The sequence below is a fragment of the Schistocerca cancellata genome, chromosome 10 (assembly GCF_023864275.1).
Source record: "Schistocerca cancellata isolate TAMUIC-IGC-003103 chromosome 10, iqSchCanc2.1, whole genome shotgun sequence".
Classification (NCBI taxonomy): domain Eukaryota; kingdom Metazoa; phylum Arthropoda; class Insecta; order Orthoptera; family Acrididae; genus Schistocerca; species Schistocerca cancellata.
This window is the reverse complement of record NC_064635.1, coordinates 35,287,896-35,306,939: the sequence shown is the minus strand read 5'-3', so window position 1 is coordinate 35,306,939 and position 19,044 is coordinate 35,287,896. Positions and strand designations below refer to the sequence as shown.

The 19,044-nt window shown below is 45.0% G+C and overlaps 1 protein-coding gene across 1 annotated transcript in view; it reads left to right on the top strand.

Moving 5' to 3' along the window:
• Positions 1-18,542, top strand: part of LOC126106838 (uncharacterized) — a 66,600-nt gene extending 48,058 nt beyond the window's left edge. The window contains exons 5-6 of the mRNA XM_049913235.1: positions 6,556-6,745; positions 15,360-18,542. Of these exons, the coding sequence (XP_049769192.1) occupies positions 6,556-6,745; positions 15,360-15,460 (291 nt within the window). The 3' untranslated portion in view covers positions 15,461-18,542. The remainder of the gene's footprint in view (positions 1-6,555; positions 6,746-15,359) is intronic.
• Positions 18,543-19,044: the final 502 nt, after the last annotated feature.

Here is a 19,044-nt window from a genome sequence, read left to right as displayed (position 1 = left end):
GGTCATACCAACAAGTGGCACATAGCTTGTATTGTTCTGCAGAAACGTCTCCGTCAGCTGGAAGGACGCCCCATTTCCGAATGTTGGCTTTGCAGCGGGGGACGTCTACCTCGAGATGATTGAGTTATCTCCAGACAGGGTAAGGGCAGATCGTTTCCTGGGGCTAGAGCTTCCTTTGCATGCACAGGTATATCAGGCTGCAGTTTATTCCTCCATCTGGTTCAAATGGCTCTGAGCATGTGGGACTTAACTTCTGAGGTCATCAGTCCCCTAGAACTTAGAATTACTTCAACCTCACTAACCTAAGGACATCACACACACCCATTCCCGAGGCAGGATTCGAGCCTGCGACCTTAGCGGTCGCGCGGTTCCAGACTGTAGCGCCTAGAACCGCTCAGCTACCCTGGCCGGCCCTCCATTGGTGATGCGATTAGACTGCATGGTTCCATCTGATATTTGAGTCTAGCGGAGAGGCTAGTTTATAGTGACCTAATGAAGCTCCGTTTTACAGGGAGTGCACCTCATATTCTCAACGCCTGACGAACATTATGTACCAGGTCTTGTGTTATTCTGCACTTGTGGAACACGTCTCTCTCAGCTGGAAGGATACCCCATTTTTGCATGTTGGTCTTGCAATAGGGGACATTTACCCTAAGACGATTGAGTCATCTCCAAACTTTCAGAGCAGATCATTTCCTGAGTCTAGCTGCGCCCTTGCAGGCATAGGAATTCCAGCACTGGCTTACCTGATTCCATCTGGTGATGTGGTTAGATTCCAAGATTACCTCCATCAGCTGAGTCTAGAGATGAAGCTATTTTATGGTGACTTTACTGAATTCAGGTTTATGGCGAGTGTATCTTATGTTATGAACGCCTAACGAATACTATGTACCAGATCTTTTGCCGTTTTGCCCTTGCAGGGCATGTCTCCATCAATTGGAAGGATGCCTCATTTTTATATGTTGGTCTTGCAACGGGGACGCCTCCCCTAAGGCGGCTGAGTGATTTCCAGACAGGGTAGGGCAGATCGTTGCCTGGGCTAGGTCTTCATTTGCAGGCATAGGAATACCCACGGCAACTTACTCGATTCCGTCTGGTGACAGGGTTAGATCCCAAGGTTCCATCTGCTGAGGCTAGCGATGAAGCTGTTTTATAGTGGCGTCATGGAACTCAAGTTTATGGTGAGACTGTTTGGTATTTCGAACTTCTGACGAACACCATTTACCGGATCTTGTTTAATCCCATAATCGCAGAACAGATGGAAGGATGCCAGATATCTGTGCATTGGTCTTGCTATGGGAGACGCCCGTCCTAGGAGGACTGATTGATCTCTAAACAGGGTAGGGCAGATCGTTTGCTGGGGCTACCTCATCCTTTGCAGGCATCGGGATATCTAGCAGCAGCTTAGTTTTCTGTCTGGTGACGTGGTTAGACTCTCTGATTCCCTGCACTGGTTGAGTCCTAGCGATGAAGCTATTTTATGGTAACCTTGTGGAAGTATTAGGGAAGTACACATTATACACTCCTGGAAATGGAAAAAAGAACACATTGACACCGGTGTGTCAGACCCACCATACTTGCTCCGGACACTGCGAGAGGGCTGTACAAGCAATGATCACACGCACGGCACAGCGGACACACCAGGAACCGAGGTCTTGGCCGTCGAATGGCGCTAGCTGCGCAGCATTTGTGCACCGCCGCCGTCAGTATCAGCCAGTTTGCCGTGGCATACGGAGCTCCATCGCAGTCTTTAACACTGGTAGCATGCCGCGACAGCGTGGACGTGAACCGTATGTGCAGTTGACGGACTTTGAGCGAGGGCGTATAGTGGGCATGCGGGAGGCCGGGTGGACGTACCGCCGAATTGCTCAACACGTGGGGCGTGAGGTCTCCACAGTACATCGATGTTGTCGCCAGTGGTCGGCGGAAGGTGCACGTGCCCGTCGACCTGGGACCGGACCGCAGCGACGCACGGATGCACGCCAAGACCGTAGGATCCTACGCAGTGCCGTAGGGGACCGCACCGCCACTTCCCAGCAAATTAGGGACACTGTTGCTCCTGGGGTATCGGCGAGGACCATTCGCAACCGTCTCCATGAAGCTGGGCTACGGTCCCGCACACCGTTAGGCCGTCTTCCGCTCACGCCCCAACATCGTGCAGCCCGCCTCCAGTGGTGTCGCGACAGGCGTGAATGGAGGGACGAATGGAGACGTGTCGTCTTCAGCGATGAGAGTCGCTTCTGCCTTGGTGCCAATGATGGTCGTATGCGTGTTTGGCGCCGTGCAGGTGAGCGCCACAATCAGGACTGCATACGACCGAGGCACACAGGGCCAACACCCGGCATCATGGTGTGGGGAGCGATCTCCTACACTGGCCGTACACCACTGGTGATCGTCGAGGGGACACTGAATAGTGCACGGTACATCCAAACCGTCATCGAACCCATCGTTCTACCATTCCTAGACCGGCAAGGGAACTTGCTGTTCGAACAGGACAATGCACGTCCGCATGTATCCCGTGCCACCCAACGCGCTCTAGAAGGTGTAAGTCAACTACCCTGGCCAGCAAGATCTCCGGATCTGTCCCCCATTGAGCATGTTTGGGACTGGATGAAGCGTCGTCTCACGCGGTCTGCACGTCCAGCATGAACGCTGGTCCAACTGAGGCGCCAGGTGGAAATGGCATGGCAAGCCGTTCCACAGGACTACATCCAGCATCTCTACGATCGTCTCCATGGGAGAATAGCAGCCTGCATTGCTGCGAAAGGTGGATATACACTGTACTAGTGCCGACATTGTGCATGCTCTGTTGCCTGTGTCTATGTGCCTGTGGTTCTGTCAGTGTGATCATGTGATGTATCTGACCCCAGGAATGTGTCAATAAAGTTTCCCCTTCCTGGGACAATGAATTCACGGTGTTCTTATTTCAATTTCCAGGAGTGTATTTCGAACGTCTGACGAACACTACGTACGGTTTATTAGGACAACATGCTTTACTGTTGAATAAGGCGCTAGGAACATGTGGTTTAGTGAGGCTGGGAAGTGTGATTGGTAAAAATAGAGGCAGACCAAGATTTATACGGGTTCCAACATATTTGGAGTGCAGTAGTCATACGTCAATGACTAAGACTTTCACAAGTCCGGCAAGCGTGGACAGCTGCATCTACGTCCACATACACTGTGAGGTGCATGGCAAAGGGTACTTAGCATTGTACCACTTACTCTCCGTTCCAGTCGCGAATAGAGCACATGAAGAATTAATTGGTTATGTACTGCCGTGCCCACTGTAATTAATGTTTCCTTCACGGCCCTATGGGAACGTTATAAAGGGGCTGAATAAAATCTCTATTTCTTCACTTAATACCAGTTCTTAAAGCTCGAAGTTTTCGCAGGTGTATCTTCAACCATCTTCCAATTCAGGTTTTTTCAGCATTTCCATGATGATCTCCTGTGAGAGAAACGAAGTTGTGACCATTTTCGGAGCCCTTCTTTGTAATATCCCCTCTTCAACCTATTTTGTATGAATCCCCAAAATGAGAGCAGTATTTTAAAATAGGTCGCACGAGTGTTTTGTAAGTAACTTCCACTGTAGAGTAACTGCATTTTCCTTGTGTCTTACCAAGGCACCAAAGTCTGCCATCTGCTCTACCTATGACTGAGCGTATGGATCGTTCCATTTACGTATATACCTACAAACTCTTACACCTATTGGTATTGCATTCACAAGATACTATGTTAATTTTACCTTTCTGAACATCTGAAGAAAATTACAAATGTTTGCCTAAGTTTGAAATCTTATCAAAATCTCACTGAATATTTGTGCCGATTTTTTTCAGGCAGTACTTCATTACAGACAACTACATCATCTGCGAGGTTACTACTAATACTGTCTGTAACGTTATTAATACACAACATGAACAGCAAGGGTTCCAACAGACTTCCATGCGGAAACCTCAAGTAGCTTCTAGCAGTTCTGGGCACCCACGACACAAATATATGCATATGATGGCAAATGCAGGAGTGAAGTGATTTAATATGCGAGCGATTCTGTTTATGTGTGACCTGAGTCCGATAACTGGTGTCAGAAATGTATACGATTCAGTTCCTCAGTCACAGTTCGTGCTAAAGGAACACATGGCGTTAAGTGAGAGTACTTCCAGATAACTTGCCATTGGATGTTAAACACTGGTGGCTTGACAGACCTCAGATGGTATTTCATGACAGATAAACTCATTAAACCGGCTTTTGGGCTGATGTCTACTACAACAACAAGATTATTTTAGGAGAGTGCTAGACTTATGTGCCAAACTGAACACAGGTTTTCTTTGTCTGTGTGGTACCTGTTCTTTCGGAAATGTCCAAAAGAAGAAGCATTATACATAGAAAAAAAAGTATGTGCCTTGACGGCAACTGAGCATTCAGCGCAGATGCAACCCTTATCCAACCTCTCGCAGGAATCAGCATGAAGATGCGAGCAGTTAGGGTGATGGACGGGGGGGCACTACAGAATTTGTGTGTGACAAACTGGGAATTTTGTTTGAACAAGAAGCACGCTCGGCTGTTAAGGCGATCGCTCGAGTAAAACTGGAAACCAGAGTTCGACTCCCGGTAGGACAAAAATTGTCACTTGTCTCCACTGAATTTATTTCAGTGCTCGATTACAGCTGATGCCACAATTTCAATTTTCTCAGGAACACAGGTTTATTCGTAAGTACTTCCTGTGTTTCAAAGGCTGAGTACAAAAAAAACTACAAGACACATCGAAAATAGATAGCAATGGATAGTGAATCTCTCCAAGTTTTTAATGCACATTACAGGTGCCCAACATGGGCATTGTTTATCACGTGGCATGCATCAATATGTGCGTGCATTTCATTAAAGTTGCTGACATGAATTGCCTGGGAAGGCGTCACATCATTTCCACTTTGGAAATCTGTTCAATGGGTAATCTATCTACAGGCATAAACTAATTCAGTGTGACAATATGAAGTGAATGATTTGCTCTCTTGTTCTGATATGCATGCACCTGGTGTTAACTACACCAAGGAGTGTATATCGAAACAAAACTAGCAGAGATTCTCGAACCACTGATGTTTGTGTATTTTCGGCATGTATTGTAATTTCGGCACAGTCCAATTCTGTAACCATGGAGAACTATAGACCTATATCTCTAACGTCGATCAGTTGTAGAATTTGGGAACACGTATAATGTTCGAGTATAATGAGTTTTCTGGAGACTAGAAATCTACTCTGTAGGAATCAGCATGGGTTTCGAAAAAGACGATCGTGTGAAACCCAGTTCGCGATATTCGTCCACGAGACTCAGAGGGCCATACACACGATTCACAGGTAGATGCCGTGTTTTTTGACTTCCGCAAGGCGTTCGATACAGTTCCCCACAGTCGTTTAATGAACAAAGTAAGAGCATATGGATTATCAGACCAATTGTGTGATTGGATTGAAGAGTTCCTAGATAACATAACGCAGCTTGTCATTCTCAATGGAGAGAAGTCATCCGAAGTAAGAGTGATTTTAGGTGTGCCGCAGGGGAGTGTCATAGGACCGTTGCTATTCACAATATACATAAATGACGTTGTGGATGACATCTGAAGTTCACTGAGGCTTTTTGCGGATGATGCTGTAGTATATCGAGAGGTTGTAACAATGGAAAATTGTACTGAAATGCAGGAGGATCTGCAGCGAATTGACGCATGGTAAAGGGAATGGCAATTTAGTCCCAATGTAGATAAGTGTAATGTGCTACTAATACATAGAAAGATAGATCCCTTATCATTTAGCTACAAAATAGCAGGTCAGCAACTGGAAGCAGTTAATACCATAGATTATCTGGGAGTACGCATTAGGAGTGATTTAAAATGGAATGATCATATAAAGTTAATCGTCGGTAAAGCAGATGCCAGACTGAGATTCATTGCAAGAATCCTAAGGAAATGCAATCCGAAAACAAAGGAAGTAGGTTACAGTACGCTTGTTCCCACTGCTTGAATATTGCTCAGCAGTGTGGGATCCGTACCAGATAGGGTTGATAGAAGAGAGAGAGAAGATGCAACGGAGAGCAGCGCGCTTCGTTACAGGATCATTTAGTAATCGCGAAGGCGTTACGGAGATGATAGATAAACTCCAGTGGAAGACTCTGCAGGAGAGACGCTCAGTAGCTCGGTACGGGCTTTTGTCGAAGTTTCGAGAACATACCTTCACCGAACAGTCAAGCAGTATATTGCTCCCTCCTACGTATATCTCGCGAAGAGACCATGAGGATAAAATCAGAGAGATTAGAGCCCACACAGAGGCATACCGACAATCTTTCTTTCCACGAACAATACGAGACTGGAATAGAAGGGAGAAACGATAGAGGTACTCAAGGTACCCTCCGCCACACACCGTCAGGTGGCTTGCGAAGTATGGATGTAGATGTAGATGTAGAGTCTTATTCTCTAACCATGGAGGTATTTATGAGTAACCGTATACGCGGCACGTGTTGTGCAGCTTTGAGACTGTGTGCGATGGTTTCAGTGAGCTATGTGGTGTTGCCAGGAGCTGGAGCGAGTGCTGCAGGTGTTCCTGTTTGGGGGCGCGCTGTTGGTGGGCGTGGCAGCTATGCAGGTGGTGGTTGTGGAGGTGATGCTCCTCCAAGACCGGCCAGGCATGGAGTTCGCCATGCCTGCCACACTCACCATGCGCGGCGCTGCCATCGCGCTGCCTGTGTCCGCCATCTTGTATCTCGGTGAGTGCTACATACACTATGTCAATACAGGGCTCCCAAAACCAGAATCCCCAAACCAATGTATCTATACTGTTCCCAGATGTTCCTGTAATTCCAGCTTCCAAATGTCCACTTCCGCAATGAATTTCCGATCCCATGTAAAAGCACAATACAGTTTGAAACATACTTGGATTGTGAGGTTACGTCTTGTTTTTAAGGGGCTCCGGAACGCCCTATACTTGCAATGTTATAATAACGCTTATAAATTACATCTTTCCTCACAAAGTATTTGAGGTAGGAAGTTGAACTTCTTACAGATTATTTATTGGAATATGGGCTACAACTTAACACAGGGATTTTACAAAATTTTAGTTCAGTTATTAAAGATGATTTTTTTTCAATTGTAATGAAAATTCACAACATTTTTTTGCAATTTTTTATTTATATATTCAAAAATATACAGTTTTTTGGAAAAAGGCTGTGTTAAATTATACAGAAGGTACTGTGTAACATTTACTGAAAGTTTGAAACAAATATGTTTGGAAGATCCTTAGAAAACATGTAATTAGTATGAGAAAATAAAAGTTTTGGGAATCGAGCGACAAAGATTGGATTAACTTTTTAGTGCATTCCAGGTCCATAGGATGGATTATCTTCATCCTGTGCAAACTCCTCCTCCAGCTTCCTCTTGTTCCTCCTCCTGTTTACTCTTGCTTGTATTTCTAGACTCTTTACAGCCCTGTCTGCAGCCCGAAGGCGTTCCTTGTCTAAAGCAAGCATCGCTCGTACCATGTTAGAACCTATCTTCATTCCCATATTTCTAAATACCTTGCACCTTACAATGTTGCCATCATTGAAAGTCGCAACAGCAACTTTACTTTTACTCATTATTATACTTCAACAAAACAGAGACTCAAGAAACAGAATTAATTACGAATATTTTCGAGATAACGACAGAGTAAATAAACATGAAACAATCGACAATCACACCAGCGATATATATTGAACCATCACAGGTTAGCCACAACACATACTTTACGTCACATCACTAAAATGTACCTGATGAACACGGACGTTAATAATAACACCATTTGACAGCAGTTTAACAGGGCCACAGTGGGTCACGCCCATGTAGAACACATTCCAAAAAAAAAATTAAAAATAGTTGTAGTCTTCGGAATTGAATAAATTATATATCTATTAAAAGGTAATAGTCTGCAGATTCAGAAAACGCAAAAAAGTAAAAATTGAACTTTTCATGATTTTGAGCCTTTCCGGAGCCCCTTAAAAATTTTCAGATAATATGCATGGAGTGACTTTTTATGCAGTCAAGGAGCAGTAATAATACAAGACAGAGCATGAAGTTGTCTACCTCGAATATTTAACTGAACACAAACCGCCTTGGTGCTTACTAAATGAAGAAACTGACCAGCTGATTTCCAGACGCCATTTGTGTAAGACAAATGACGATTGCAAAAGCTAAATTTGACTGGTGTAGGAAAACTGTTTCAGGACTTAATATGTGAACACAACATCTATAAATGGTCTCCAAAATTCGAGTTTCTTCTCCTGGAAGTAGTGTTGCCTGTTAAAAGTAGTGATACATTGTTCCACACTGACTGAGACTACTATGACGTAACTTGTCAAAACTACTTTGGGCATTATTACACCACTGGCCATTAAAACACCATGAAGGTGGCATGCAAAAAAAAAAAAAAATTCCAACTGGCCCGAAATGTACCACACGCTTGGATATGAGTATGAACAGCGTTTTAGTGCAATCATGCAAAGTGAATCGGTGTAATTTCAACTGCGTTTTGTACGTAATATAAAATTATGCAGCGGGTTCCTCTTCAGATGGCATTTAATTGTTATTTGTTTCTGATCATGTTACGCTTCGTCTAAGAAGAAGAAAATTTGTCTATCAGAATGCGTCAGAATTCGATGACACTGCATTACTAGTTCCACTACACAGCCACTTGTCTTGATCATGATATCAAGACTGCCATGAGCATACAGAATCAATGAGATTTGGAGACACATACTCAACGCCATGCAGGGTTTCAACCACCCTGCCCGACTAGCGCACAAGAGGACAGTCATATTATTCACTAGACTGAGCAGGGTCGTACAGCCACAATAGATACCTCGACTCAGTAAATCGTTTGCAGCAAGACAAGTGTGCACAGGTACCGTGCGACGATGTTGGAGCACCAGCAGCAGAACGAAAACCCTGGACACAGGAATGTCTTTTCAGATGAGTGGCAGTTCTGTGGTACAGCATCGCAAAGTATGAATCCACGAGTGAAGTAGAACGATCGTTTCCAGACTGCATCTTTCACTGCCATACCAGGCCAGTACCTGGTGTTTTGGTATAGGGTGCGAATGAGTAAACACGCATCATATCTGATTCCACAGCATGTGATCTGGACAGCACCCATTACATTTTTGACTGTTGACGCTAGTGTCTGTGCAATATCTTCAAAGTCTTTGTCACAGTACGTTTTTAACAGGGTGAAACGAACCCAGCAAGAGGCCACAATGGTTAGTGCAACTGACTCTCATTCGAGAGGACGACGGTTCAGAGCTGCGTACGCCCTTGTAGATTTCGGTACTGCGTGATTTGGCTAAATCACTCCAGGTTAATGCCTGGATGGTTCCCCATCTTGGAATAATCCGAGCTTGTGGTCCATCTCTAATTACCTCCTTCTTTCCTACGTGCTGTCCTAATGTAAGGAGTTATTAGACTGTTGCCCTGCCCAGTACATTCTTCAGGTGTCTCATTTAATGACAATATCTGACAATGGGTTGCTGAGAGACTGGCGTGCCGCTTTCCACTAGCTACTACGGTTGAAGGGCTCTGATATGGCGGTGAAGCAGCATGGAGTTATGTACCTGTGCCTGTCATCCAATCTCAGCTAGACTCACTGACTATTCAGGTTAGAAGCACTGTTGCTGTGAGAGATGGCACCTCTGTACACTAAATACCACATTCTGTATATCCCAAAATTCACATACATAATGAATACAGACCGAAGCAATGAATTAAAATTCGTACCAAGGCTGAGAAGGAGATGTGCTAGTTCAATCAAGGGAGTTGTGTTAGAGTGTTTCAGTGGTTAGCCCATCTGCCTAGTGCGCAAGGAGACCTGGGTACGAATCCTGTACTTGGTACAAATTTTGATTCCTTCTTCCGACCTGTATTCAGTATCACAGATAAAGTGGAGGCGTGATATGTCTCTGGAACATATAATTTGCCTGACTTACACACAAATTGGACCATGGGCTCTCTCTACTGTACTGTGTAACTTCTATGAAATTTTTTCTCAATTGCGTAATCTTTATGACATTAACATCATTAGGTATGCAGATATTACTTATTTGTGACACTGAAAATTTGTGCCATACTAAGAATCGAACTCAAATTTGCTGCATGTCGCGAGCTGTTGCTTTAACCACATTGGCTGTCCGAGCACGATTTTAGGAAGTGGTCAAAGCGACCGTTCGCGACTCGGGACAAGTAAGAAATACGGATTCGAGTCCCGGCACAAATTTTCATGTATCACCAACAGGTAATATCTTCATACATAATTTAGCTAGTTAGAAATATTCCTCAGTTGCGAATAAATTTCATAAAATTTACTACAGCTGCAAAATCGTCACCAGTGTATGTTTCCTCGAGAACTGTTGAAAATAAATACTGCATAAGTTTACCTACAATAAAATTTCGTTATTTCCAATTCTTACTGTAGTAATTTCGATGGACAGTGGTGTAGTAGCGTCTTGCATTCAACAGTACACACCACTAAACCGACGATTCTTTCAAGAATCGAACTCCCACATATGAAATAGATAACTTTATAGCGTGTTAAACACTGACGTTAAACGTGCAAGTGAGAAAAAAAATATGGTTCAAATGGCTCTGAGCACTATGGGACTTAACATCTGAGGTCATCAGTCCCCTAGTACTTAGAACTACTTAAACCTAACGAACCTAAGGACATCACACACAGCTATGCCCGAGGCAGGATTCGAACCTGCGACCGTAGCGGTCGCGCGGTTCCAGACTGTAGCGCCTAGAACCGCTCGGCCACCCCGGCTGGCAGCGAAAAAAACTTTTGAAATTATGTTTAGAGGTTTTTGGAAGTCGCTGTGTGCCCTTATTATAAAATACTGCATGAGTATATTCTGGGTAAAAGCGCGTCTGGGAAATCATTGAAAGAAACAGCATTTACTCGCTCGCAGGGCATAGTCTGCAGAACTGTGTTCTAAATCGTGGCGAAAAGTGAAATACCCGTAGTGGAGATTGCACGCATCGATTTTATAACTTGCTTAATTATGGCGTTTATGGCTAGTAACACGTTGTGACTACGCATGAGCATTACTGCCATACCAATGTCCACGCGCGCATTCACGAATCGTCCGAATGCTGCAGCGCTGCGCTCTGGCAGTTCAAGGTACGAGTCTGGCTGCTAAGGCCAAAAACCTCCGACTTATTTAAGGAGCGCCCAGCGTGCAGCGATACCCCGTATTTCTTTCGCCGATACGCGACGTTACTTTCAGAAGCTCTTCGCGGATCAGCAGGAGTGCTGAAAACAGATCCGCTCCAGCGCGGTCTATTTTCGCGGAGCCAAACCACGGAGCGGAGGCCGAATGGCTGTCTAAACAAAATCGAATGATGGAAGGTAGTTCGCAAATCGCGGAAATCTTAACGAAGCTCGAAATATCACGTTCACAGATAGTCGTTTCCAAGGTAGTCAAACAGCGCAATATTTCAAGCGTTACCTCGGCAAACTTATTGGAAGTCCAGAAAGAATCTTTACGCTCTGCAGCTGAGTGTGCGCTGACTGGAACTTGCTTGCGTATTACTAACATGTGACGGAGTGCGACTCGAACCTGGGGCCTCTTCCTCTCGCGAGCAAGTGCTCTGCCGACTTAGCTATCCAAGCGCCACTCACGATCTGCTCTCCAGTTTTGTTTCCTACTTTCTAAACTTCATAGAAGTTCTTAATGGTAAAGCCCAGGGGCGGGCAGGAATTCTGCACGTGTGCGGTGCACATGCACGTGTGCAGGTAACAGGTGTTCTGCGTGCACACAGGAGCAAGCTGGCCACCCGCTTATCTCCCTCCCCACCATACCGTCTCTCCGCTTCTTCCTCTGTAATGCGTTTTGTTACCTGGCCTGCTTTATTAAATATAAAATGAAGGTATAAGGTTAGTAGGAGTGCTTGACAGAAATCATGGTTTGAAAGAGTACCTATTACCTACGATACGTTTTATTTAATTATCACAGGTGGAGTTTACAATACGTTTAATGTCTGGAACAAAATTTCTACATACAGACAAACGCAAACAGTTACGTAAATTTTCATTACTGATTTTTGCTCTTAACCGAGACTTATTAATTTTCATAACAGAAAAAAATCTCTCACAAAAGTATGTCAAGCCCAACATTAACTATCTTCATGGCTTCACGATGGAGACGAGGAAACTCTTGCTGTGGAAAGTCGTGATAAAAATCTATTACACGTCTTGCCAAAAGGAATTTGTCTCTCAGACGAGAATTACTCTGTAGATCTATTAATTCCATTTGCAAACTGAGATGAATATCATCTACAGTAACCAGATTCTCTCGAGAACTATTCAAAACCTTGGGATAAGTAAGACATATCCCCAAATCGCTTGAGAAATTCCTCTTTTATTGCACTAAGAACGGCGACATACTGAAATTTATTATAATGGCGTTCAATATTAAACTTCCGCTCACCAGCGAGAATACTGTCACATATTATACATTTCCAATTTTCATGTTTTTCCACAGAGAACAAATGATTCTCCCATTCCTTTTTCAAAGATAGAAAATGTCCAATTCTCCGTTTCCTCGATTCACTCTGCATTTTCCGGTTATTGAAATACAACGTTGACTACGTAGTGATCGCTTCGCTTCAACGTCCGCAGCTTAGCCTGGTACTACACTGCCGCAACCTGCAGGCTGTCGGCACTGTCCCGTTCGAAGGTTGCACGCGAGCAGCACACGTGCAGCGCTGTGTGCTCATGAGCCGCTTGCAGCGTTTGCCCGCCCCTGGTATAGCCACAGCTTGGTGGATTGCTTCCAGAAGGGATCTTTCTTTTCTTTCTCTCCCTCTCGCCTCCTACCCAGCCCTTCTAAGATTCTGTTATGTTTACTCTGACCAGCGAGAACATTATGACCACCTACATACTGTCTATATAAACCCGTGAAGACGATTGCTTCGTGACCTGGCAAGGAATGACTGCTGGTCAGGCACATGCACGGTGCATGTAGTACCGGTGAGCGTGTAGTCCGTGTGCAGAATGGGTAAGGCGCGCGATCTATCTGAGTCTGACAGAGGGCAGATTGTGATGACCCAGAGCCTCGGCAAGGTCGTTTCGGAAACTGCACGACATGTCGGGTGTTCCGGGAATGCTGTGATGAGTGTCTTCAACACGTGCCGAAACCGAGGTGAATCCAAGTCCAGACGTCGTGGGGTTGGGTGGCACTCCTCATTAGAAATGTCGAACGTCGTAGGTTGGTCAGACTGGCAAAACGGAACAGGCAGCGAACTCTGCCGGAACTGACGTCAGACTTGGGTTCAAATGGTTCGAGTGGCTCTGAGCACTGTGGGACTTAACTGCTGAGGTCATCAGTCCCCTAGAACTACTTAAATCTAACTAACCTAAGGACATCACACACATCCATGTCCAAGGCAGGATTAGGACCTGCGACCGTAGCAGAAGCGCGGTTCCCGAATGAAGCGCCTAGAACAGCTCGGTCGCAAAGAAATGCTTCCACCCCTGCCATTTTGGAAATCAGATGAATGGCTAGGTTACCGCATTACAAGACTGCACTGTTTTCCGCGTTCCCCGACACGCTTCAAATACCCTCCACTGCTAGTGCTGCCATCCACCTCTGCGAGTGGTTTTACACGCTGGCGGTGGTCACATTACTGTGACGGCACCGTGTATTAGGCTTTCAGTTTTCTGTGGCCTGTTAAGTCGGGTCTAATGTTCAGCACTAGCGGCAAATTAATCGTTAGACGTTGGCGGATTGTAGGGAAACTGCGTGTCCCCCATTTTTTGTTCTCTGCCACTCAGCCTCCCATTTGTTTCTAAAAGCTTTTTTCATTATTACAGATACACTACTGGTCATTAAAATTGCTACACCTTGAAGATGACGTGATACAGACGCGAAATTTAACCGACAGGAAGAACATGCTGTGATATGCAAATGATTAGCTTTTTATAGTATTCACACAAGGTTGGCACCGGTGGCGACACCTACAACGTGCTGACATGAGGAAAGTTTCCAACCGATTTCTCATACACAAACAGCAGTTGACCGGCGTTGCCTGGTGAAACGTTGTTGTGATGCCTCGTGTAAGGAGGAGAAATGCGTACCATCTAGTTTCCGACTTTGTTAAAGGTCGGATTCTAGCCTATCGCGGTTGCGGTTTATCGTATCGCGACATTGCTGCTCGCTTTGGTCGAGATCCAATGACTGTTAGCAGAATATGGAATCGGTGGGTTCAGGAGGGTAATACGGAACGCCCTGCTGGATCTCAACGGCCTCGTATCACTAGCAGTCGAGATGACAGGTATCTTATCCGCATGGCTGTAATGGATCGTGCAGCCCCGTCTCGATCCCTGAGTCAACAGATGGGGAAGTTTCAAAGACAACAACCATCTGCACGAACAGTTCGGCGACGTTTGCAGCAGCATGGACTATCAGCTCGGAGACCATGGCTGCGGTTACCGTTGATGCTGCATCACAGACAGGAGCGCCTGCGACGGTGTACTCAACGACGACCCTTGGTGTACGAATGGCAAAACGTCATTTTTTCGGATGAATCCAGGTTCTGTTTACAGCATCATGATGGTCGCATGCGTGTTTGGCGACATCGCGGTGAACGCAAATTGGAAGCGTGTATACGTCACCGCCATACTGGCGTATCACCCGGCGTGATGGTATGGTGTGCCATTGGTTACACGTCTCGGTCACCTCTTATTCGCATTGATGGCACTTTGAACAGTGCACGTTACATTTCAGATGTGTTACGACACGTGGCTCTACCCTTCATTCCATCCCTGCGGAACCCTACATTTCAATGCACGACCGCATGTTGCAGGTCCTGTACGGGCCTTTCTGGATACAGAAAATGTTCGACTGTTGCCCTGGCCAGCACATTCTCCAGATCTCTCACCAACTGAATGGTGGCCGAGCAACTGGCTCTTCACAATACGCCAGTCACTACTCTTGATGAACTGTGGTATCGTGTTGAAGCTGCATGGGCAGCTGCACCTGTACACGCCATCCAAGCTCTGTTTTAGTCAATGTCCAGGCGTATCAAGGCCGTTATTACGGCCAGAGGTGGTTGTTCTGGGTACTAATTTCTCAGGATCTATGCACCCAAATTGCGTGAAAATTTAATGACATGTCAGTTCAAGTATAATATGTTTTTCCAATTAATACCCTTTTATCGTCTGCATTTCTTCTTGGTGTAGCAATTTTTATGGCCAGTAGTGCATTATGCTTTAGCTTAGTATTGACTTTGGTGCTGCCAGTGTATTTTCGGGAGTTCGTATTCCACATGGTATTGACGACGGTTCCCTGTGTGCAGGTGTGGACGTTGTGTCGCTGGTGTGCGTCCGCAAGTTCTACTGCGAGCTGAGGACGCAGCGGCTTCGGCCCTGCGTTCTGCCGCCGGCTGCACCCATCTGAAGAAGGCTGCCACACGGCGGATCCCGCTCACAGGAAGTTCAGTCGCCACATCCGGCCACACTGCTGGACGCGGTCTGCGGCCAACGAGAGAGCTCCAACCTGCCGGCAGCTCTGCAAGGTCCAACGGCTGCCGCGCGCCAGACTCGTCAGCACTGACTGGCGCTAAGATGCTGCTCTCTTCACCTTCTTTGTCATTTTGTTTCCTAGTCAATAAATAGCGTAGACGCGATAGTAAATGGAAGTAATTAAGTAAATGTTCGAGAGGTCTGATGCTCATGGTTCACTAAGGGTGTCGCAAGAGATGTCACTCAACTGTTTCATAAGCCTCGCGTTTAATTTGGACAATATCTGTACAGAATTCGAATGAAATAACTGTAGCAGTATGTAAATACCCCTTAATGAAAACAAGTTCTATAGGTTAGACGCTTCCCCTCAAAATTTTTTTTAGTTCGCACCTCTATGTTGGTTGGTGATTAATCTCCGACAAATATCTCAAGAAATACGTGTGGCGTAACTCCACAATCATGTCTCACTGAAAGCTAAGTTTCCCGATTCTTGTACAACACACCTTTTTTGAGAATGCTTGCACGAAGAAGCCATCCTCATCATCAGTTTTCTGTTATGTTAGCAAAGTTCCTTCTGTCTCCTGTATGGCGGTCCAATTCTTCCTTTTTAAAACTGCTGCATGCGCTGCCTTCCAGCACATCGTCCTGTATCTCAAATCTCTTCCTCCCTTGCCTCCTCTGCGCCTCCACATACGCTTCTAAACCTGTCTTTGTAACATTTCTCATACTCAACAACTCTGGTCTCCTACGCTTCTCAGTACCCCTCCATATTCTACACTTTCCATACACCTTATTTTTTTGCATTATTTCCGTCGTCCACAAGATGACAGTCTTGCTCTGTCTTTCTTCATCACGTTCCAATTTCCAGTAGCACACAAGAGGAAATCCCAATAAAGTACTTTATCAGTCTTCCCCTCAAATCACTGTCCATATTGCAGCAGGAAACTCTCCTCTGCTTACAAAATATCCCTTTTGCCGTTGGTATCATCATCATCATCATCATCATCATCATCATCATAATCATCATCATGATCTTGAACAGTTTTCACTCCCAAGCTGGGTCTCTTTGGAAGTTAAGCCTCCAGATTTAGTCCTGTTTTCCCACTCTCTTTTGTGTTCATTCTGGTCCAGTCCTTGCCTTTTATTTTAACATACTCCTCCACACCTTTCAGCCCTCTATTCCTTGGTCTTCCTCTTGTAGTTTCCTTTGCACATCCATTTCATGTGTCTTGTTGGGAATCCTATTGTTTCCTATTCTCTTTAAATGCCCATACCATCTTAGCCATCATGTTGCTATCGTGCTCTGCAAAGGTTCCAAAAACACTATTTCCCTTATCTTTCATTCCTCGTCCTCTCCCTCCTTGTTACTCCTGTCCTATGTCTGAGGACCTATATTTCACGTGTCTCTAATCTGCCTACATCTCCTTTCTTCATTACCCACGTTTCAGATGCATAGGTCAGCAACGGAATGTAGTAACTTCTGTATATTACTTCTTTCCTTTTTTGTGGGACGCCTTTATTCCAAACTGCGCTCCTAACACGTCGCAGGGATGCTGTCTCTCTGCCACTTCCACTGATCTGTTTCTCATTTCTTTCACTCTCCTCTATCACACTTCTCAAGAACTTAACACATTCTATCTTCAATTGTTCACTTCCAATCCTTATACAGCTATTTGGTCTATCTTTCTTTCTAGCTGCAACCAGGATCTCACACTTGTTTACGTTGAATTTCATTCTATACCATCTCACTTTCTTCCAAAGCACCCTGCTCTTCCTCCTCTCCTCCTCCGTGTTATCCCAGATCACTAAGTCATCGGCGAACACCACTGCCTTCATCTTGTGTTTTTCAGCCACTGGTATCCTGGCTCAAATTTCTGAGCTTCAATTCCTACCCGCTTTCTATTCTGCTTCCTAGTTATTTGAAATTTTGCACGTGTTCAGCATCATCTTTTCCATTTTATTTCCACCGAATGCCGTTACTTTTGTTTTACTTGCATTAATTTTCTTTCCATGTCTCTCTCCTTTACATTCAATGTCAACTACCATTTCCTGTAATTCACCGAAGAAGTGACACGTACGTGCTAATGTCCAGCGTTTAGGATGGTCACGTACGGACGCATACGTTAAGTGCGACGTAATAGTTTTTTTGTACGCCTAATGTCATCGGGAAGAAAAACCATACCATCAGGACTATATGGCACGGAACTACTGAATAAATACGAAGAAGACATGTACTCTATAGGCTACAGAGCATGGCATATTCTTTTAATTGTTGCAACATACTACCGGCAAATGGTATGTACTGAAGGTAAAATCTTCTGGAGGACCAAGTAGCGTCAGAGGGCTCTTCAGTTTCTTCTCCAAATTCCACGTTTAGGCTTGCCCGCTGTGGACTTCCTGGGGAGGCTTCTTCTGCAATCCACGGGTGGCTGCACACTCCTCAAAGCCATGTCGCGTTCAATCATAAAATCATGATACCCCGGTCTTTTCTTCTGAAAGACTGCAGCTGTTGAGTGAAATTTCTTAAACTAACGTTTAATAGTCCGGAGTCACTGGGTCGGCGGTCCAAGGCGCTACAGTCATGGACTGTGCGGCTGGTCCCGGCGGAGGTTCGAGTCCTCCCTAGGGCATGGGTGTGTGTGTTTGTCCTTAGCATAATTTAGTTTCAATAGTGTGTAAGCTTAGGGACTGATGATGGTAGCAGTTAAGTTCCATAAGATTTCACACACATTTGAACTTTTTTTTTTCACTGGGTAGGCGTTGTCTGTTTATTGTATTAGTTCCATAGCTAATTTTATTTCATCATTTGCTCCGCGGCATTGAACCGCATCAGATCGTCTCACTTATATTAGAATTTGTACAGACAATATATGTCCTCAAGAAGACTGATTTTCTTAGAAATAAACTTAATCAAAAGGGGTAGCAGATAAACCCATATATTTATTTATTTATTGTTTATAGCTGTACTAAGTGCATTTGTATAATAAAGACTGTTGTTTCGTAAAATTAAAAATAAAATAAAGATTTCAATATATGTTTTCAACATTTTCTTCTTGTTTATTCCCTGGTGAAACCAGACAGACGCCTGAGGTTTATTTTGCTCTTTCTATGTCATGAATATGCTTTCTCGAATCCGCAGGTAGTTGCCGCTATAGACCACAAATTTATTCATTATGCACTTCGCAACGATAAACGAACTAAGTCGCAGCACAACACAACATGAACTATGTATTGGAAACTGAACTGCTGTAGGGCTCAGAAAAAAAACAAACAACCTCCGCATAGGCCTTGAAGGCGCAACGGTTCCGACCGGCCGCCGTGTCATCCTCAGACCCTAAGCGTCACCGGGGGGCATTTGGTCAGCAGACCGCTCTCCCGGCAGTTTTCAATTTTCCTGACTGGAGCCTCTACTTCTCAATCAAATAGCTCCTGAGTTTGCCTCACGAAGGCTGAGTGCAGCCCACTTGCCAACAGCCCGGACGTTCACCCATCCAAGTAATAGCCCAGCCCAACAACGCT